This window comes from Eumetopias jubatus, unplaced genomic scaffold, assembly GCF_037043125.1.
Source record: "Eumetopias jubatus isolate StellerSeaLion01/CBP00866 unplaced genomic scaffold, mEumJub1_p1.0 scaffold_2, whole genome shotgun sequence".
Taxonomy (NCBI): domain Eukaryota; kingdom Metazoa; phylum Chordata; class Mammalia; order Carnivora; family Otariidae; genus Eumetopias; species Eumetopias jubatus.
In genome coordinates this window covers 44,001,797-44,023,487 of record NW_028274808.1, presented here as the reverse complement: position 1 = coordinate 44,023,487, position 21,691 = coordinate 44,001,797, and the positions used below count along the sequence as shown (strand labels likewise).

Sequence of the window (21,691 nt, the reverse complement as noted above, 5' to 3'; positions counted from 1 at the left end):
GCGTGACGCAGCCCCCCACGCCTCGCCAGCCCATGGTGGCAGCCTGCCTTCCCCTCCGTGAATAGTGAAGGGGTTCCAAAAGTGAGCTCTGGGCACAGAAACGTCCCTCCTCTCCCCGGCTGTCCGCCAGTGACGGCCAGCATTCTTCTCAGACATCCTGGCTCTCACTTAACATATGTGGCCTGATGGAATCTATACAAAATGTCTCATTTTACTGATACCCTTCGTGAGGAGCCATTGCTTCTGGCTAAACCCAGCTCTCCTCGCCGTGGATTTAAGTAACACGAATCCAGCACCTTTAGAGGGATGAGGTCTCAGTGAGAGGAAGGGCCCGGGCGGCATGTGGGTAGCGAGGGCTCTGAAATGAGAATGAAGGGTCCAGAGAGGAGAGGCAGAGAAGGGCTGAGTCACCCGTGGTGACATATTTATGAACGCCGATTCCAGGCGGGGGGTCATGCTAGCAGCTGAGGGGAATACCGGATCCGATTCCTTCCTGTGAATGGGTTTAGGGTCTGTCCCTGTCAAGGGGCTTAGGATTCAGAAGGATATACACACCTGAAAAGCTCACTTAGTGAAAAAACTCAGACTCCACACACACAGGCCTGAGTTGGAATGTCACCTCTGCATTTCCCGATGTGAGTCCTTGGGTGAATCACCCAAGCTCTCTGACCTCAGTGGCCTCGAGCATAACATGAGGAAAGAGCACCTCAGCCTGACATGGGAGCTCATGGCTACAGGCGCTGCCCTAAGTGCCTCCTGAGCATGAGCTCACAAACTGGTCACATAATACCGGAGGGATGTTTGATACTTCGGTAAGGTCCAACTCTCCCCAGCAGGTGGGCATATTAACAGGTGGAGAAGCACACTTTCCAGGAGAGAAATTGCTTTAGTCGTTTCCAGAATGCACCCCAAAGCCTCTTGTGTATTTAGAGTCCAACAAGCAAGGACTCCAGGGAACAGTTCATTGTGACCTAAGAGGTGTGTACAGAGGACACACGATGGCCCAGAGGGCCCACCTGTTAGATCTAGCTGGCTTTCCTGCTGGAGGCAAAGAGGATAAGGAGATCTGTGTCCCCCACGGCACCCTGCAGAGTTAGAGGCAGTCAGAGTGGAGGCGAGAATGAAAACGATCCCAAAGCCGGCACCGGCGATTGCAGTCCATAGCCCGTGTCAATGCTGCGATGGTCGAGGTTCAGTGGAGAACTCTGGCTCGCAGTCACTTCCTGACACGGACAAGGACTGCAGAACGTTCAGTGATTTCCACATCCACCCAGACGACCCTTCCCGTTTCCTGGCCTCTCCGCCATGACCTCCTCTCTCTACCTCTTCTCCACCACACCCAGCACATCGTGCCCTAGACCTTGTTATCACCACTAACTGTGCACCGCCCCCCCACCCCCACATAATCTCAGGTTCAAGGACCCCACTGTCCAACCACGGGCCCCCATCTCTCCTGCCCCACCGCTCTCGACGGGAGTCCAACAACCTTCCAATTCACCATGACCGTCAACCTGAGCCTACAGGGTTTTCCTGCATTTTACCTTCATGTACTCACATCTCTCCTTGCCTAGCTTGGAATCCACAGCCCATCCTGCTTCTTTTCTTTTGATTCGTACGTGGGCTGAAAGGTGTTTGCGTTTGGGGAAGTGTTTCTTAATTGTGGTACTCTGAGATGTAATCGAGTAAGACTGTGTTTTGAAAAGTGCACTATGTTACTCTTGATGATTATTATTAGTCATCATTGAGAGCTATTGTTATTGTTAAGATAAAAGTCCTCATATTTTGAAAAACTGACATTGAAAATCTGTTCTGGCTCTTGCTCTGGAGACAGACAGTGTGCCCAATATTTCATCTTTCTAGAAAATGCCCAAAGTAGGACACAGAGGAAGTGGCAAAGGCCCGGGGCAGTCATCTCACTTCAAAGCAAATCCATGGTCTAGCTTTATCATCAGCTCCTTACATAGGACCTCAACTCTCTCGCTCCTCTTCCTGAAAACTGCATCCCTGGTTAAATCCGACTTTCTACCTACTCGGTGCCTCTTCCTGGATGGTCAAATGTTGTGGCTAGAGAAAATACAGGCCCGTTGACTGTCTCACTTGAAATGTGAGACCGACTGGGCCCTTCGTGCTGCCAGGCACACCTTTTAAATCCTCCCCTTCTCTCCTCAAACCACCTGTTCCCCTTCTTGACTCTCAGTCCTGGTCCTGCCATCATCTTTTCTCAAGATTAGTTCAATAGTCCCTACTCTTGATCCTACCTCTCACCACAGCAGACCTTTCACAATGTAACCGGATCTTAATTCCCCACTGCTCAAAATCCTTTAATGCTTGTTACTCAGAGTAAAATCCAAAGTCTTCACCATGTCCTCTAAGGTCATTTGTGGTCTAACCCATCTCTTTGACCCCATCTCCTACCGATCTCCTCCTTGCTTACTTGGCTCTGGCCACATTGGCCTTGCTGGTCCTCAAACACACCAAGCCTGCTCCTGCCTCAGGGCCTTTGCACTTGCTGCCTAGAAGCTCTTCCCAGCTATCTGCCCAAAGTGTTCCCTCATTTCCTGTCTATTTCTACTCCAACTCATCTGATGAGAATGAGGCCTTCCCACATGGAACAGTAACCCCCACTTCACTCCTTTATCTCCTACTGCTGATTTCCTTCGTGACATTTATCACCATCTAACCTACTGCGTTTACTTTTTATTTGCTTGTCCGTCCCCCAACCCTGCCAAAATGTAAACCCTATGAGGACAGGAATTTTGTTTAATTCACTACGGAATCTTTGGTGCATGGCATGTAGCAGTTGCTTCATAAATATTTCTTGATTAGAATTTTGCTTTCAGGAATCTATTTTACAGATATACTTGCCCAAGTGTGTAATGATCTAAGTCTTGAGATATTTATTGTAGTGATTTTGGTAATACTAAAAACTTAGGAAAAACTTAAATGAAACATCCATCAGTGGAGACCTGCAGGAGATGGCCAAGCAGTGAAAAGGGGATGACAGCATGCTAAGCAGCCATGAACATGTCTGAGGTAGAACTTGATTTGTGGACATGGAACCCTGACCACAATTAACTGCTGAGTGAAAGGCAAGTAACCTAAGACCACATATCCACACACATGCACACACACATTCTTGGAAGGGTCTGGAAGGACATGGCAAGTGTTACTCATGCCTAGTCACCTCTGAAGAGTGGGATTTGGAGGAGGATCCAGGGGAAAATATTCATTTTTTACCTTATGAATGCCTCTATTTTTCAAAATTCTTACAACATGGATATGTTATCCTTGTAGCTGACGAACAACAAAACTATCTTTCAAGGAGTTGCTGGACGGAAGAAGGAAGGCAGAGGGCCCAGGGAGGACACTCTGGTTCCTCAACTTATGCCCTTCACCACTATTCCATGTGGCCTCCCCGGGGCTGCCCATCAACTTGCTCAGCAGCTGTGCTGAGAACAGCAGCAACTTTCCCTTCATCCTCGGAAACAACTCTGGCTCTGTCCCGGGCGGATGAATTCACACCCTCTGAAGAGACCACACCCAGCCGGCGCAACCCCAAAGGGCCCACTCGAGACCTCCAACGGGGCAGGAGGAACCAGTGGTCACCTCACTCAGAAGGAAGAGACCTGCTCTGGCGGTTAGGGGCATCCTCCAGGGAGGCACAGCCGTGGCTATATTGAGACCAGAGATGTCTAATTAAGCGTTGTAACAACTTCTGTCATGTGGAAACAGCTGTGCTCTGGTGGCAGGGCCACCACCCTTTGCCAAAGAAAACCTGGCCGGCTCTACCACTTCCTGGCTGGTGACTCTGGGCCTGTGGCTTGATTTCTTTGTGCCTCAAATATGGGGGCGATTCTAAGGCGCTGCGGGGTTAAATGGGATAGAGAGTGCGGAGTCTCCAAGTGCACCCCGCATATGGGAAGTACCCCTCACATTTGTTGGCTGCCGTCAGGGAGAGATTGGGACAATATGTCGACTCTTGGGGACCCACAGCCTGGCTTCCGTCTGCCTTTGCTGGACCACCTGAGGCTCATCATTTCACACCTCTGTGCCCCCATTTCCTTACTTGTAAGATGACAATGGTAATAGTACCTACCTCAAAGGACTCAGGGAGTTAATATACGTAAGGTTTATAACACGGGCACATGTGTGAGTCACACGGACAGCAGACATACATGCCACACATATATACCACATACATACACTACAGTGTATGCCACTTCAAAAAAGTTAGTTGCACTACTGGAGCTGAGTTTGCTTAAGATTTTGAAATCTGGAACGGTTTATTCCAGAATCTGGAAGTAGCAGGAGGCGGATGGCGGATGGGGGAACGCAGGGAGGTTGACCAGGGATTGCTCCGTCAATAGATTAAGACTACAGAATGATAATAACAGCTAGCCTTGATGGAGCTCCCACCACGTGCTAGCGCTGCTCTAACCACTTCACGTACATTAACTTGTCTAATCCTCGTATCATCAGCCCCATGAGGGAGGCATTACCACCAGGCCCACGTTACAAATGGGGAGACGGAGGCACAGAGCGGTTAAGCAACTTCCCCGAGATCATACATCCAGTAAACAGCACGGCAGACCTGAGTCAGACCCAGGCACTCTGGCTGTTAAACTCACACCCTGAGCCACCACTCCATGTGGCCTCCCCAGGCCTGCCGCTCAATTTGGCCTCACAGCTGCTCAAAGAATGAGGGTCAGCTTTCCCTTCACCCTCCCACCACCCACACCCTTCAGCACGGGGAAGCAGGCACTCAGGGGAGGGTCCAGCACAGGCCTTGCAGAGGAGGGAGGGCTCATCTCTGCCCAGCTGGGGGACGGGGGTGGGGGTCAGGGAAGGCATTACAGGGGAGGCGGGATTTGGGTTGGAACTTGAAGAATAGGCAGGCTATCACAGGCAGGGATGGGAATGAGGGTGGACACTGCCAAATCCAAAAGACATCTTCAGTTCTTATCTTCTTGGCTCCCCTGCAACAATAGGCCATGATCTCCTGAAACCACTTTCCTGCTCATCAGGGGCTGGTTCGTGGCTTGGGAAACACTGTAAGTCCTCTTTGGGGCAGCTGCTAATGACGTGCAGTGCAGAGACTTGGGGGTCCTAAAAGAAACCTTCCCAAGTGGCTCTTTCTTGTCTGACATCTCCCTGACTTGCATAACCGTGTAAGATAAAATTTACACATCACTTGCACTTCTGGCAATAATCAGAGAAGTGGAGAGCGAGGCAAAACAACCTCTCAGCACAGAAGAGACATCAAAGTCCACACCCGAATGCAGGCGGGTTTACTCCAGGATGACTGTTGAAAGAGCGTAGACTTTGGAGTCGGGCAGTCCTGGAACCCCAATGCTGGTTCCACCACGATTGGCTGTGTAAACTTGGGCAGAGTTACGCTCGCCTGCTGAGCCCCGACTCCTTCGTCTATACAGAAGGGACGACTGCCCCTGCGCCACAAAACTGATGGGAGGAATAACGAGGTCGTGCGCACGAGATGTCTACTACTCTGCCTGGCACCTAATGGGTGCACAGCGAAGAATGGCGGCTGTGATGTCCCAACGCCATCCTCCCCGGCTCCCCAGCCTCCATGAGCCCTTAAAGGGCTCCTGTCCCCCGGGGGGCCCATCTCTGGCTCACTTACAACTCTACAATTGCATCCAGGACCGTGAGTGAGTCTAACTTTTTCTCTCTCTGCAACCACGCACTGATGAATCTGGAATTTTTCTCTGTAGCCTTCTTCTCTCCCCGGTGGGGAGCCTCCTGGGAGTTGTGGAGGGAACAGGCCCAAGGCACAGGGAGGCGCCTGGGGCCCGGCCATGTGTCTACTAGAGACCAGGGCCAGCCCGTTCCAGGTCAGAACAACAGAGAAGGAGACCGATCCCTGCTGACTGAGCAAATCTTCTGAAGAGGAAAGACGGCAACGCTCTACCCTACTCTATGCTCCTTGGGGCCAGGACTATCTCGTGCCTCTTTCTGGCCGCCTGTGCTGGGCGAGTAGTGGGCACAGTGGTCTGTGGAAGGGTGCTTTAGCAACTGTTGATATGGGACAGGGCTTTAGAATACACAGTATTGCAATCATGGATTTTTGTGTCATAATCCAGTTTCTTGGGCAAGTTACTTAATTTTTCCAAGTTTGCTCTCTCGTATGCAAAATGGGGATAACATTAGCACCAGCCCAGAATGTCATTGTATTAATTACAAGACATAACACATAAAGAATTTAACACATGCCTGGCTGATAATGCGCTCAATAATCGTTAGTCGTTTTTATTGTTATCTGCTGTGAGATCTCCAAAGGCTGCAGCAGCAGAGACCTTTGGCAGAAGGATAAAGGAAGCCAGGGCATGGTCAGAACAAGGCAGCAAAAGGACAGCAATTGTTAAGTTCAATTCAGAATAATAATAAAAAAAAAAAAGAACAAAGAGGGGATGGGTTCACTTTTGAGGGAAGATGACAGAATGTTAACTGAGAGAGGTGATGGAATTACTCAACCCTCAATAGAAGTCTAGCACAAATAAGAATGATCTTTAAATTGCAAAAAATAAAATAAGCACAGTTTGGAAAGGAAATGGAAACCGAATCACAATGGAGGAGAGTCAGTGAACACCTCTTTAAACTGGCTTTTGCCTCTAGGCTCAAAAATGACATCAGAGGACACTCAAATAACTTACAGATGTGATCAGTGTCTATAATCTTGAGAACTCGGAACAAAAGCTTTGCCAATTTTCAAAAGGGGTGTGTGTGCGCGCACGCATGCGTGTGTTGGAAGGAGGGTTTGGAGTGAATTCTGGGAATCGCAAACCACTGAGTTGAATGTCAATGCCCAATTAAACAGTCTGCCGCCATTTAGAAAGGAGACACTTGATTACGAGGAACCAGTTCAGGTTCACTTGAAACAAAGCATATCAGACAAATGTCATTTCCTTTTTTAAAAAGGCACTTTCCCAACTGGTGGAACAGTAGATTTGATTTGGTAAGGCAGTCCGTCTACATATTCAGCATTTATCAAGATGACAAAGGCATGGTCTGAGAAGCTCACTTCCCAGTCAACAAGGTCGTGGTAGTGACATTAAGTGGTGTCTCAGCCAGTGGAATAACTCTGCCCAAAGTCTGCAGATGAACCATGTCAGCTCAGAAAGGGATCTTGGATCTGCTTTGATTCGTGTCCTGTTCAATGTTTCTATCAAAGACCAGGTTCCAAAGACCCAGAAGATATGCTTATCAAGAGCTCGGGACATAGTAAAAGGGACGGCCACCTGCAAAATGGTGGACTCGGATTCCAAATGGTCTTGAGAGCTGTTGGACTGAACGACATGACCAGGAATAAAACCTAGTTGGGCTCGAGACTGCACTAGTACATTAAGTGCCATGTTCCAATCAAGGGAAATAAAGTCTTAAAGCTGACTCCTGGAAACAATCAAAATGCATGGAAGGACATGGAAAGTACAGGGGTGGGTGAGAGGTCCAGATTCCACACGAAAACCCTGTGGGTGAACCTGACAAGCGCTTGGAAAAGTGCCTCTCGTGTAGCAAGTGCTCTCTGCGAGTCAACCTTTATTTACAATGATTGCTAGAAGCCCCTCCTTGAGGCAGTGCTCCATTTCTTATGGGGTGAATGGGTCTACGTTTCCCAGGTGGGTCATTCACAGCCACAACCGACTATGCTCTCCTACTCTGGGATCCTGGCAGAGGAGGGGACGCTCAGTTACCTTCTCCCCAGGTGTGACTGAGATGCGCCATACGCAGTGCATGTGGGCGGAGTAGCCATTGGGGTACTCAGGGGAGGAGAAGTTGCCTGTGCTGTCTTGTAGGGTCTCTCCGCAGGCTGTCAAGGAAAGGAAATGACTGAACTGCTGGCTGCAGATGCCCAATCCCCCCAGCCTTCTGGCTCCCCGCCCAGAACTCTTGCATCCTTTGGGGGCGAGAAGAACGGCTGAGGAGGGGAGGGAGTCCAGGATGGTCCTGTCCCTTTAAGATGCCCTCCCTGCTCCTCACATATAAGCTCACACCTCTGACCTCTTCAGCCTAGTGCTACAGGATGCGCTGTTGTCAAGGCAACATGGTTTCCAGAGTTAAGGTCAAGCTCCTTCTGCAGGCCTCACTCTACCTCACTCCCTGAGAACTGCTCTGCCAGCCCTCTTTCCAGCTCCTGCTGCCCTCTTCTCCCAGACGCCTGGAAGGTGTGGGGCTCAACATCTCACCACCACCCAATCCCAGCCCCAGTTTGGTTCCTTAACTTGAACAGTGTCCCTGCCTGGGTGCCCCCACCCCCAACACCAGGCAGCCTCTGGCCTTCTCTAAGACTCCCAGCTTTAACCTCCTCAGCCCCAGGCCCTGGCCCACTGGCTGCTTCAGGCTCTGTCCTCCACCCCTCCCTGGCCCGTCCCTCCCTGCCCCGACCTGGGCATTTGTAGAGCTTGCGGGCCTGGGCGATGTCCCCCTTGCTGAGCCGGGTCCTTTGACCGATGGGAGGTTTCACCCCATTGACCTCGTACTTGGGAACAATGGTGTCCAGGAAGATGCCCCTGAGGAGGAAAAGCCCGACCTGGGTGAGAGTCTGATGGAAGGAGGGGTGGCGTGCCTGTGTGCACCCAAGGTCACGACCCTGCCAGAGCCCAGACATTCCTCCGTAGGGTCAGGGACGGGTGGAGAGATCTCACCCTGTCATTATGCTGCCCACTGACCAGCAGCCACCCTGCTCCGTGGCAGCCACACGACTGGAGCCTGGGGGAACCCCAGGAATACTCTGGGAAGTCAGGGATGCAGGGTCCGCATGCCCCGGGGACCTCCCGGTGCCCCGGCTCAGTCTGGGTCCAGTCCCCAGCCTCAGAAGAGCTTCAGGCCCCTAGCGATCATGGGTCCAGCCTCTCCCAGCCCCTGCTTCCGCGGCCCCTCATGCTGAACCTCTCCTAGGACTGCCAGGGCCAATGCGTATCCTACCACAGGCTGGTCTCAACAAGTTCCAGCGTGGCCGGACCAGACCCTGGGGACAGCCCCGCAACTCCCGATCCATCAGTGCCTCCTGTCCCCCCGAGTTCCTGCCTGCTAAGTCCTGGGTGTTGCCATCTGGGAGGAGCAGGGCGAAGGGAAGCAGGCGGCCCTCCACCTCCCCAGGGCCCCTGACTCACACCCAGCTGGGTGGAACTCGGCAGGGGGCAGAGTAGGATGTGGTGGGAAATGTCCAGGGGAGGTCTGTGGCCGTGGGGGGCGGGATGACCTCACCACCCTTCCTCGGTCTCTGTTCCCTCAGGTCTGGACGCGGGCGAGACTGAGGAGGGGCACTGTGTGCGGGACAGAGCAGGAGAGCAGACAGAGGATGAGGAAAGAGCCAGGCATGGGAAAGGCCAGGCCGGGAAGGGGAGCCTGAGGAAGAGGAGGGAGGGGCCGTTTCCCACACTCTAAGGAGAAGCTGTGGGTGCGGAGGCTGGGCCACTACCTCTGGGAGTTCTGACTGTGATTTCTGGGAATGTGGGCCCAGGAAAGGGAGTAGGTGTGTGTGCGCTTGTGAGCAGGGGAGAGAGGCTAGTTCAGGGTAAGAGGGAGCCTTTGTACAAATTAGCCAGTTACAAAAAGCCAGACTGATTAGAAAGGATGCCCCCAATTAGAAAAACATGCCTCTTTTGGCTGACAGATGAGAGAAAAGCTCAGCTCCACTGGGCTGATACAGTTCTGGAACCACAGCATATATCTGTGTGGCAGGCAGAGCGGCTGGATTTTCAGCCTCTTGGGCCAGGTGCCCTCGGGGTACACGGTACTAGGCTTTGTGAGCCCCGGCCGGGCCATGGACCCGCCATGGAAGAGGACAGCAAGGCAGGTGGTTCCCACGGGTCCTCTGCTTGGAGGCTGCGGCCACCCAGAAGTCCACTCTTGTCCTTGGTGACTGCCCCAGCAGGACAGCCCAGTGCAAAGCGAGAGGCCCAAAGAGAATGGCCTACAGAGGGCGGGATCGGGCTGCCCCAGAGGAGGCCAGGCCCCATCTCTCACCTGGAGAACGTGTTCCGGGCATAGTGCATGATACTGTCAAAATCATAGGTCTCCCCCAGGGACTCCACCTCCTGGAGCTCCATCTTCAAGAAGTTATACTCCTGCCCTGCGAAGACCAGGAAAAAGGTGTGGGGGGTGGGAGGGGTGGGTCTGTGTGGGGTGCAATGCCACCTTTTCAGGGTGGGGACTGGGGTCCTCCCTGCACTTGAGAGGTGCCCCCCTACCTGAGGGTCCAGGGAGCAGCCAAGGGAAGCCTGGGGGTAGGGGTGGGTCTCTAGAGAGTCTGTCCAGCACAGGGGCAGGGTCAACGAGGACTGGCTGGAGGGAAGGCTCAGGGAGTATGGAAAGGAAGCACCCATTTCTAGAACCACAGGGAGATGAAAGCAGGGAAGTGTGGAGGAGGCCTGGGGAGGGAGGAAGGAAGCAGGAAGGGAGGGGGGGAGGTAGCCAGGAGAAACAAGAAAGAAAAAGCCCTTAGAAGAGAGACCAGGCAGAGGGCAGAAGACTGGGGAAAAGTGAAGAGAAATGCTGAGATGACTTGGGGGGTTGTGCCAATTCCCCCCCAGACTCTCCCCCACCCCAGGGCAGCTGGGCTCTGGCTGCTCCCGATGGCCTCTGTGTCCAGGACCAGGATCTCTCCCAGCCCCGCCAAGCAGCTCTACAACTGATCAAGGGTCTCAGAGATGCTGCCGGCAGGGAGCCGATGTCTCAGGGCCGCGGTCTGGACCAACCTGGGCCCTGGACAAGGGCTGCCCACTGAGCTGACCAAAAGCGATGGCTCCAGGCAGCAGCTCCCACCCCCACCAGAGGCCCTGGAGCGGGTGCTGGGGCAGGTGCCGCACACAGCTAGGCGCCAAGGTCAAGGTGCTACCTGGCTGGATGTTTTCCCGAACGATGGAGACGTGGCGGTCCCGGTCTGGCCGCGTGTGCTCGTGCCAGAAGCCGATGACATGGCCCAGTTCGTGGACAACGATGCCGAACTTGTCACAGTTCTTGCCAATTGAGATGGCCTGTGGGCCCCCGCCACGGCGACCCACGTAGGAGCAGCACCTGGAGGGCGGGGCCAGCTCAGGGGGGCGGTCCCGAGCTGGGGGAGTGCATCCACTCAGGGGCCGGGCGAGGCTGCCAGGGGGGCAGGGGAGTGAGGCGCGGGGGAGGGGCCTGAGCGTGGGATGCCCAGGCTGTGTGCAGGGGTCATAGCCACATCAGGGCGGCTCCTGGGGAGATGTCCCAGGGTAAGGGGGTGGGAGGGAGACAGATGACGCAGTGTCAGGCCCCGCTGGGGCAGCAGCGGTGCCCAGGGCAGAATATGGGTTGGGGTGGTGGCCGAGGGTACAGTGCCCAGGGGCCCCTGCTCACCCGCAGGGTCTATAGGTGAATACAATATAGCTGTCCTCGTCAGTGCGCTCCAGGAAGGTGACACAGGTGTGCTTCTCCCAGTGCCTCATGGCTTGCCGGAAGACTGCCCTCTGGCTGCCTGCCAGGATGAAGGGGGCCAGGTTGTCACAGTGTCCAGCTGGGCCCATCTCCACCCATTGCTAGATGTCAGCCTCTCGTTGGACAGGTACACAGAAGGTGCCACTCCTACCACAACACATGACCCAGCTGCCCCATGGCCAGGCCCAGATGCAGGCTGCTCCCCTGGCCCCCCAACATCACACGCACCAGTGAAGTTTCCCCCAATGACAAAGGGGATGACCCCATCGGGCCACACACGCTCTGGTCTGGATGTTGCTGCCCGCCGGCTCCGGGACCTGCCTCTCCATCTCCCACGGCTTCTCCTCTGCAGCTGCCCACTAGTGCTCTGGCAGTTGAAGGTAGAAGAATTTCCTTGGGTTGGAAGAGGAAGACATTGGTAGCAAGTGAATGAAGGGGTGGCGCAGGAAACAAATTATATAATCTATCCTCATTTGGGGGGAGTCCATATTTCCCCACTCACTAAAAGTTATTTGTAATCCCAAAATCAATACCCTCAGCTCTCTCATGGTTGTTTGCTGACATGCACAGAGCAGGGAAAAGTGTGAGTCACCCACATGCCCAACTGAGGGGGAACAAGGTGACACTCTGCCTTCTTGTTTCAGCTCTCGTACTGTCAATAAGTATCTTTTTCATGGTCTATTTAGTGCCAATTTTTTTTTGCATTTGGGGCTTTTTGCTGGTGACTTTGCTGTTTAAAATGACTCCCTTCCACCCTGATGTGCTGAAGCATTGCCGTGCTGTCTGGTGTCCCGAGTGCTAGAAGGATTTGACGTTCCTTATGGAGAACATACATGTCTGTTACATAAGCTTCGTTCAGTCATGAGTCATAGTGCTGTTGGCCATGGCTCAATGTTAATGAATCAACTGTGTATTAAATCAGGGGTCTTTAAACAGAAACACACGTAAGACAGGGTCACACATTGATCAGTTGATGAAAATGATATGATGAGAAGCTAGCAGGAAGTGAACATTGTGTTTCTCCTAGGAGTGATGGATGGCTTCGGATTTGTGAATTCAGTGTTTGCAATGACTTTATGGAACAAGGTTATCCTATAGCTCTATTCATAACTACCATGGATTGGGGCGCCTGAGTGGCTCAGTTGGTTAGGCGTCTGCCTTCGGCTTGGGTCATGATCCCAGGGTCCTGGGATCCAGCCCTGCGTCGGGCTCCCCACTCAGCGGGGAGTCTGCTTCTCCCTCTCCCTCCGCTCCCCCCTCCCACTTGTGCTCTCTCTCTCTCTCTCTCAAATAAATAAAATCTTTAAAAAAAATTTAAAAAAAGAATAACTACCACGGATAGTGAGAATTGACCATAACTGAAAAAGAAAACCATGGTGTCCTAATTTCCTAGGGACTGCAGGGGGCTTGAGACGAGGATGTGGTCCCGTCTCACTTAATAAAACTTCTTCCTTGTGGAGCATATGGAACTTGATGTCTTTCAGTGTTCCCAAATACACGTTCTCCAGTGACGTAGCAGCTCTCTCGGATGCACTGGGCAAGCGTCACTATGTATATTTGACGGATGAGGAAACTGAGACCGAAGATTTGCCCAAAGTCACCTGGTGGGCTTGTGGCGGGCCCAGGCGCTCCAACCCCTCCATTCTGCTGGTCCCCTCTGAGGCCCAGGAAGCCTTGCTAGTTATCAGGCCACCACGTCCCCCTCCAGTGCCAGCTGCTCTCTGGGGTTAGTGTGACCTTTACTCCACGGCTGCCCGAGCCACGAGCCTCCCTCATGCAAGACAGGGCAAGGGCTTGGCACAGAGTGCGTGCAGAATGGGCTCCGGGTGAGAATCCCTGTCCCTGGCAATGGGAGAGCTCCCTGGAGGCAGCACCACGTTCCAGAGCACTGACAAGGCTGGACAGAAACGAGGCAGCCCGTGCCCTGACTCTTCCTCTTCTCTTACCCATTCACAAGGTCCAGGTGGGTTGCTAGCTGCTTGGGCCACACTCGGAGATGAGAAGGACCCATCTCTGACCTTGAAAAGCTTTGAGTCCAGCAGGGAAGATAGACGTATTAAAAAAGAAAACCATTGAAATATGGTTCACTGAGTGAGATACTAACATGGTCAACAGAGAGCAGAGAGAGAGCAAATGGAGGTACAGGCATGGTGGGGGGATGATCAGGGAAGGTTTCACCAGAGAGGCGCCGGAGATGGGCTTGGAAAGATGCGTAAAAGCTTGCAAAGTGGGAGCACGAGGAGAAGCCAGGAGGGACTGGGATGTTGAGCCAAAAGCCTCAGATTTAGAGTGAGAAGGCTTGGGTTCCTGCCCGAGATCTGCCACTGACGAGCTATGTGACCGTGAACAAGTCACGTTACCCCCATGGGTCTTAGTTTCTGTATCTGCAAGGCAGAGGTTGTCCTGACACCTACCTTTGCAGGTGGTTGGGGACAGTTAAGTTAGAGAATGCTTTTGAAAGTCCTTTGTAAACTGTAAGCAAAAAGAATGTCCATTCTGGCTCCTGGGTTTGTCTATACTTGCTGTTCCTCTGGGGGAAGGGATAAAGGTATCCCAAGGGAAGACAAGCCAGTATGCTGGGTTCAAGCTCATAGCCTCTGTACCGAGAGGGCCTGGCTGGGAAAGAGGGAGGTTCCTTGTTTCTCCAATTCTGGAACCCATTTCTGGGACATAGGAGACCCAGCCTGTGCCCAGTGTACCTGCAGTTTTGATGGAAGACCTGTGCGTTGCCCGCTGCCTGAGATCTGCAGCCTGCTGTGCCTGGAAGGCCCTCAGGTCCTCCTCATCCAGGGCGATGTCCCCAAGGAAGGCAGCTAGAGAGAAAAGAAGAGGCCGGGGGAGTTAATCCTTCTACCCAGCACAGGCAGCCCCAACGCCGGGGGCTCCCCTATAGCAACTTTAGTCGGCAAATGCCTTCTGAGGAAGAAGGCAGTGGGGCACTGGCTTTGAGAATCCCTCGGGAGACTCGTGCTCACTTTGGAGTTGGGAATCCAGCAAAGCTGATACCCACCCCCTACCAGAGGAAGACACGGCCATGTCACTCTTCTCATCACTCTGAACACTTAGTAAGCACCTTCTGTGGGCCAGGCACTAGCCGAGTGATGAGCAAGATAGAAGAGGTCCCTGCTTGTGTAGAGCTAACCTTTGACAATACACAAATAAACAAACACTGAACTCAAGAATGGTGATGCGTGCTATGAAGAAAGCAGAAGGGGGTCAGTGTCTACTCTGTGGGCCCATAACCTTGGTGCTGCGCTGAGCATGTGGTATTCACTCAACAAATGCTGTTTCAAAGACGGAGGGGAGCATGTGAATATGAACAGAGCCGAGAGGCATAGGAGGGAAACCAGGACACATAATGGAGCTGCCCTGCTAGGAGGAAGAAGTTTAACTGTTCTCAGGGGACTCCTATTCTGAGTCTCAGGGTCCCTTCTCTGGAGGAAGAAAGGCCGGGGGGTCATAGAGCCCCCTGAATAGGCCATTTGGACTTCTGGATCTGGGGAGAGATGTTTTTGGAGAGATGGGCTCAACAATCCGCCTGCCTTTTGAGAAGTCAGGAGCAGGAGGAAGCTGGGGAGCTGAGTGCTCTGGAAGGAGCTCAGAAGCGAGCTTCACACTGGGCTGGGCTGGGGGAGGCGGGAGGCTGAGCTGGATGGAGGTGGAGCTCCACCCATGGCAACATCTGCTTCTCATCCTGAGTGCTACACAGGCCTGGCGGCAGCATTACACAAATTGTTTTAACCTTGAGGCCTTGCACACAGGTTTCTCTGCCCCAGATGGCCCACTGGGTGAACACACACACACACACACACACACACACACACTTCATCATACACAGAATCAGGCACATGGTGACATCCACAGCCGTGCCCTCAAACACAGAGCTATGTAAGTCACAGAGATATACTCCCCACTCCCATTCCCCCCAAGCAGCGCCCGCACCACCCTTGCAGGTGGAAGGCACTCCAGAATGTTTGTTCAAGTCAAATATCACATTGATATTCTTTGGGCCTGCAAAGACACATGCCCATAGACACATACTCTGATGCAACCTAGACCTGGATTGACAGAACGTGGGAGTCCCTCTAGCAGTTATCCAGGCCAACATTCCATTTTAGATATGGAAACTGAGGCCTGGAAGGGAAATGGTCTCCCACACTGCTAGTCGTTGGAGAGGCTGGATTTGTAACATGGGCCTCCTGATTCCCAGTCTAGCACTTGTTGTATTCAAGTGCATTACGGCTGTAGAACCCATATCGTAAATACCCATACACAAAAATAGACACTCATGCAGACACACATTCACACACACACAAAATGCACCGTCACAGACAATTCTAAAAAACACACATGCACAGGCTCCAACGCACACAGACTAACTGCAAGCTCTGAACCCATTAAGCCAGTAACGGCTACCATTACTGGCTACTACACCTTCCCAGGCGACAAAGTGCTTTCACATTAATGAATTCATTTAATCCTGGCCCACTCAGGGCCCATTAAATCATGCTCCCCCTGTGCATTTGCCTACGAGTGTGCAATTACAAACTCTTCGAGAGATAACCTCGTGGCTGGATTCCAGCCCACCTCCCTGACTTCAGAGATCAGAACACTTGGGCCTAAGAAGGAAATGACTTGCCCAAGGTCACCAGCTGGTAAGTGGCCCAGAATCTCTTCCACCACATGAGAAAGATTTTTTTTCCAAAAAAGGTCACCGTCGGGGGACTTGGCTCAGCAATTGATTGGATGGCAGCGGGAGACATTTCTTAGCTGACACGCAAAGGTCGTGGGATGAGAGGTACACTCCGAGAAGATAATGCCAACATTCACACAGGCACACACATGCCACACGAATACCCTCATACCTTGACACACTTTGCACCTCTGCACAGACACTGGCACCTCTGGGCTCACGTGTCCACACCCACAGGCACCATCATCCACACACGTGGCTGGACATTTAGACTCGTCTTTGGACATGGCAGCAAAAAGCAAAGTCTTTGTAGGCAGACAGACCTGTCTTTGAATCCCAGCTTGGCTCCTATTAGCTGACAAGTCACATAAACTCTTCTAAACCTCAATTTTCTCCTACATAAAAAGGAGCTAACGATAGAATCTGTCTCCCAGGATGACTGCATGAAATAAGGCATGTAAACAAAGCACCTAGCACAGAGCCTGGAACACGGTAAGCACCCACTAAATGGTCACTGTTAATCTTACCCCCAAAACAGCCCCATAAGCTCAAGATCAGCTCTCCACTTTCCAAGGGCATATCGGTTCACCCCCATTAGCCTCTTGACTGAGTGAAGCCCCAGAGTGCTCAGAAGCAGAACCTCGAATTCCAAGTACAGAGGCCACGGAATCGTGCTGGCCTGTGAGACCAGGACAGTGTGGGGGGCAGGGCAAGTGGAAGGCGGGACAGGCCCTAGGATGGCCACAGAGCTCTTCTGCCGAGCGGGCGTCCTGTGGTGGGGATGTCATGGCTGAAGAATGTGTGGGAACAGAGTGGGGGTGGGGAGACGTGGGGTGGGCAGGGGAGCCTTCTGGCCAGGAGTTGAGCCTGAAGGCCCTGCCCATTTAGGATTCCCCCATGGGGAAGCTAGGGAATCTAGATGCTGGAGAGTCCAGGACAACCCCCCTTAGCCGGAAGGAAGTCCTGGGGTCAGGGTCAGGGTAGTAGTTGTTTTCAACACAGGATCAAAAGTTTGTTTTGTTTTCTGGCTGTAAACCAGCCGGGAGCACTCGTGGCCACTCCATAGTCAGGCTGGGGGCAGGAGAGGAAAGAAAGAGTAAGGTGGACTTTGTGTGCCCATCCTCTAGGTAGGCCTCTTGGCTCGAGTCTCGTCCCCTGGGGCATGGCAAGGCATCCCTGTCTGGGGAGAGGGTGAGGAGCTCGCTGGTGTGGTGGTGCCCCAGTGCCATGTGTACAGGGCATACGCATGTCCCATCACACAAATGCAAGCTTCTAGCTGGGGGAGAACATACTCAAGCTCCCACAGACATGGGCATGTACTTAATCACAGCTGTACGCTGCTACACAGGTGCACATTTTGCGCACACCCTGACGTGCACTCAGGAGTACCCACATGCACAGTTTGCTGGACTTGCCCTTAAAGCAGGGGTATACCCACAAATGTGCCCAAGCACTCCCTTGACTATTTCCCTGTGCAAGCCCTAGTGTATTCAAACACAAATTATTGCATATACACATTTCACAGGCTATACCCCCCAAAGGTGAAGGGCACCCTTAGAAATGAATGGGGGGCGTGGAGAGAGCGACAGAGAGACAGAGAGATCAGCTGACTCCCCTGGATATCCTCAGGAGGCCCTTAGTGGGCTGAGCGACACATTCTCCCTCCCAATCCTCCCCCAATATCTTCTGGAGAAACTAGAATTCTTGAGAGTTCCTTCTTCCTGGGGAGTCCCATTGGTCCCCCTCCATCTGGAGCCCAGGGAGATTCTAAGTCTTTTCCTCCTCCCTTGGGGCACCTAAAAGAGAAGGTGACTCAGGGAGCAGGGGCATAGGTGGGTGGATGACTCATTCAGAGTGTCTGGAGGGGGAATGTGGTCTGGCAAGAGAATGGATCACTTCTCAACCTCCAGAACTTGTGGCTGAGGCCCCTTGAAGTCCAAACCTGGGCCACGATGCTTCTGGGGTGGGGACAGTGATGAGGGTTGGTGAGCTACTAGCCCAACTCATCTTCTCAGACAGAGCAAGCAAACCTCTGAGCTGCCAGCTAGGGCCGAAGTAAGGTCCTCACTGGCTCAAGGGCACTCCCCAGGTGCTTCTCTGCCTCTGGGAGCAGCTTTGTCCCCATTCCTGCCTCCCACATCTCTCCCAGAGCCCCGAGGCTCACTGCCAAGAGCTGGGAATCTCAGGGAAGATCCCCCTTGATGGTTTGGCATCCTAACATATAAGAAATCAGGGCTGATTCGCAATCTCCCTGGGCAAGGGGGAGAGAAGGAGAGAGAGAGAGACAGAGAGAGCTCATATGTGAACGTGAGAGCCTGCACACCAGAGCATGAGCTTGGTGGAACCAGCTCTCGGCACACACATAGAACAACTCTGCTTCCCGCCTATTGTTCTAGTGTTGCCTAGAAGATCCAGGAAACTCTCCAGGGTATCAGGGGTCTCAGTTTTGCCTTACTGCCCTCAATTTTGCCCTACCTCTGACAGTAAGTGCAGGAGATAAACTCAAATGAAGGGGCCTGGTAATCCTGAAAGGTGAGCCAGGGGATTCAACAGGACTTTCATTCTTGGTCCTCTGTGTGCAAGGAGGAGAGGAGGAGAGAGTTGGAAAGGGTGAAAGGAGCAGAGGTAAGCAGGCAGATCAGGGGCATCCAAAGGAGGCAAAGCCAGGTGTTCCTGCCACCATCACGTTTAGCACCTGGATGGCAGGGCTCAGAGGAGGCAAGAGGGCACAGCAACACAAACAGAGAGAAGAGCCTAGGGACGCAAGGCGTGAGGCTGTTGGCGTGGGGTCTTAGGGAGTCAGGGTGAAGGTAGGCAAGGCTGCAGCAGTCACCCCCAGGAGGGAGGCCTGATCTGACCCTGACTCTTGGCCTCATCAGGCTCTCGGGTCCTCTCGGCCACCCCCAGGCCTGGCCCAGCTCCCCACCAGCCTCACTTCACCCTGGGGCAGAGGCTTCCCCAGAGCCCTTGTTTGAAGTTCCAACTCAGCCAGCCCCACCCTAGCATGAAATCTGAGACTGGGGATAGAGCCTCAGCCTCCTGCCGCCTCCTCCGAAAATCACTCCAAATCCCTCCAGGAGTGAAATACATCAGATTGACTTCCTACCCATTCTTCAAGGCCTTCCCTCCTCCATGACGAACCCCCAAACCTTCCCAGCCTGCCGTGAGCCCTGGTTCTCTGCCACCGCCACCGCCAGGCTGCAGAGGGGTAAGGGGCTCCTTGAGCCTTTAAGCCCTTTCTTCCCAAGGTGGCACAGAACGCATCTTGGTTGGTGCGGTTGGTTACATCCCCACGCGTCTTATGTCCCTCCCAGACTGGAAGCCCTTTGAGGGCAGGGGCCATGTCTTACACTTTTCTGTATCTCCCCCAACATCAAGCCCAGGGCCTGGCACATATTATTAGCATTCAGTCCATGTAGATCAGCTGAATGAATAAGTGACACAAGGACAGGGACAGGGAGACACTCCCTTTTCCAGCAAACCCAGCCCATTCCCTCAGAAAAAAATGAAGTGAGAGTGTGAGGCACAGGAAACAGGGGAGTAGGCAGCAAACATTTATTAAGTGCTTACTGTGTGTTAATCTCTAATAAGTGTTTTATATATGTTCTCATATTTAATCCTTGCCATCAACTCTACAGAGAGACATATTATCAGTTCCATTTTACAGGTGAGAAAAGCAAAGTTCAGAGATGATAATTAACATTCCCCAGGCAGTAGAGCTAATGAGTTGTGGGTCCAGGATTGACAGCTTAGGTCGGCCTGCCTCCAAAGCCCAAGCTCCATCTGCTTAGCCTCATGCCCACTCCAAGCCCAGGGAGAAAGATGATGGCTAACGTCTGGTTTACCCACAGCCCAGCAAGGGTGGTGAAAGGCCGAGATTTGGCTTCTGCTCCTCCCACTGGAAGAAGGGTCTACCTCTTCTGTAGCTTGCTGTATGTGATCCATTCACCCAAAGCAGGGAGCCCAGAGTCAGGACTAGAGGGACCCAAACCCTTATGCCACATACAGGCACTCCTAGAACTCTAGGAACCGGGGCATTACCCCTGGCCCTGGTTATTTGGAGACAGGCTGAAATCAGAGGCAGGAAGTTGAGGAAAGATTCTGATGATATCTTATGGCCTGTATGTTCTCTTGTCCCAGGCAGCCTGTTCAGGGTCATCTGATTAGGCAAATGGCCTGAGTGCCTGGCCATCTGGTCACTCCAGGGGCAAGACCCCTCTGGGCCCAGCAGGAGTGAAGGGGTTACATGGGGTCTTCATGGACAAAGAACACACACACACACACACACACAAACATACACTCCGGGGCCCTGACCTCAGCTAATTAGCCTCTAGTGTCTGTGGACTAAGAGAGCTGATACACAGTATTTGAGTTCTCTGTGTTTTTCCCCTTTCCACCCCAACTTGGCCTTGCTAGGTACTTCTGACATCTAAGGGCAGAGGGAATCCCCCCTCCCTGGCTGGCTTCTCTAACTTTGACAGCTGTCTCCTCTGTCCCAGCAGGCCGCTGTGTCTGGTGGGGGGGACCATGGGACACCCAGGGAGCATGACATCAGAGGATCCCTTGAAAAACTTTCTTCTTTCACTTGGGCTGGGTGGGGGCCTCAGGAGACTTGCTCCTTGGAGATGCAGGCCTCCCGCACCCCCTGGGCAGACAGATGTGCAGCCTGGGGGCAGCCCAGACAGGCTGGAAAACCGCAACGTCCTGGAGCCCGAGATGGGGGACAAGGGAAAAGTGCACGCACACACACACACACACACACACACACACACACACACACACACACACACGGGAGTTTGGCCAGAAAAGTTTCCTGCAGGAGGAAAAGCCTCCTTGGCCGCAGGTTTCTCCCTGGACCCAAAGAGTTTGCCCCAGGAATCGTCTGAGAAGAGAGGGCAGCGGCAGCAGCTTCCACAAATAGCAGCACAACTTCAGTCCTAAAAGTCCCCCAAACTTCCCCCTCCCTCTCTCCCTCTTTCTTTTGTTCCCCACTGCATTGCCAACCAGGCAGCTCCCGGCTTCCCACACTGGACTGTCCTCCCCCAACCCCAAACCCTCAGCAGCCCGCGCCTCCCCGCCGGGCCCGCCCGCGCCCCGGCCCCCGGCGCCCCGGCGCCCCGGCCGGTCGGCTGGATGGGGGGCGCCTACCCGCCTTGCAGGGGTCTTTGTAGCCGACGGGCTCCGAGTCGTCCTCCTCCCCCAGGTCATAGGTGTAGTCGGCCAAGTCCAGCGGCCGGCCCGGGCGCGGCAGCAGCAGCAGCCAGAGCAGCAGCGGCAGCGGCAGGCGGGCCACGCCGGGCATGCTGGAGGGCGCGGCGGCGGCGGGCGCGGTGGCGGCGGTGGCGGCGGTGGTGGCGGCGGTGGCGGCGGCGGCGGCGGATTGCGCCCGGACGCGGGAGCCGGCGAGAGGGGAAGCGGAGGACTGGCGGCGAGGGGAGGGCGCTCCCCTCCGCTCGCCCTCGCGCTCCCTCCCCGCGCTGCCCCCCCTCGCGCGTCCCTACCTCTCCCTCTTCCCTGTCCTCGCCCCCCTCCTTCCTGTCTCCCGCCCCCTCTCCGGCCCGGCTCCTCGGCCCTCTC

The 21,691-nt window shown here is 53.7% G+C and overlaps 1 protein-coding gene across 2 annotated transcripts in view; it reads right to left on the bottom strand.

Annotated features, from left to right (window-relative positions):
• BMP1 (bone morphogenetic protein 1) overlaps nucleotides 1-21,416 on the bottom strand; it is a 42,194-nt gene extending 20,778 nt beyond the window's left edge. For both annotated transcript variants that reach the window (XM_028114387.2, XM_028114390.2), the window contains exons 1-8: nucleotides 21,263-21,416; nucleotides 14,121-14,234; nucleotides 11,650-11,814; nucleotides 11,344-11,461; nucleotides 10,856-11,034; nucleotides 9,985-10,090; nucleotides 8,401-8,525; nucleotides 7,710-7,825 (exon numbers count right to left, since the gene is read on the bottom strand). In XM_028114387.2, the coding sequence (XP_027970188.1) occupies nucleotides 7,710-7,825; nucleotides 8,401-8,525; nucleotides 9,985-10,090; nucleotides 10,856-11,034; nucleotides 11,344-11,461; nucleotides 11,650-11,814; nucleotides 14,121-14,234; nucleotides 21,263-21,416 (1,077 nt within the window). The remainder of the gene's footprint in view (nucleotides 1-7,709; nucleotides 7,826-8,400; nucleotides 8,526-9,984; nucleotides 10,091-10,855; nucleotides 11,035-11,343; nucleotides 11,462-11,649; nucleotides 11,815-14,120; nucleotides 14,235-21,262) is intronic.
• Nucleotides 21,417-21,691: the final 275 nt, after the last annotated feature.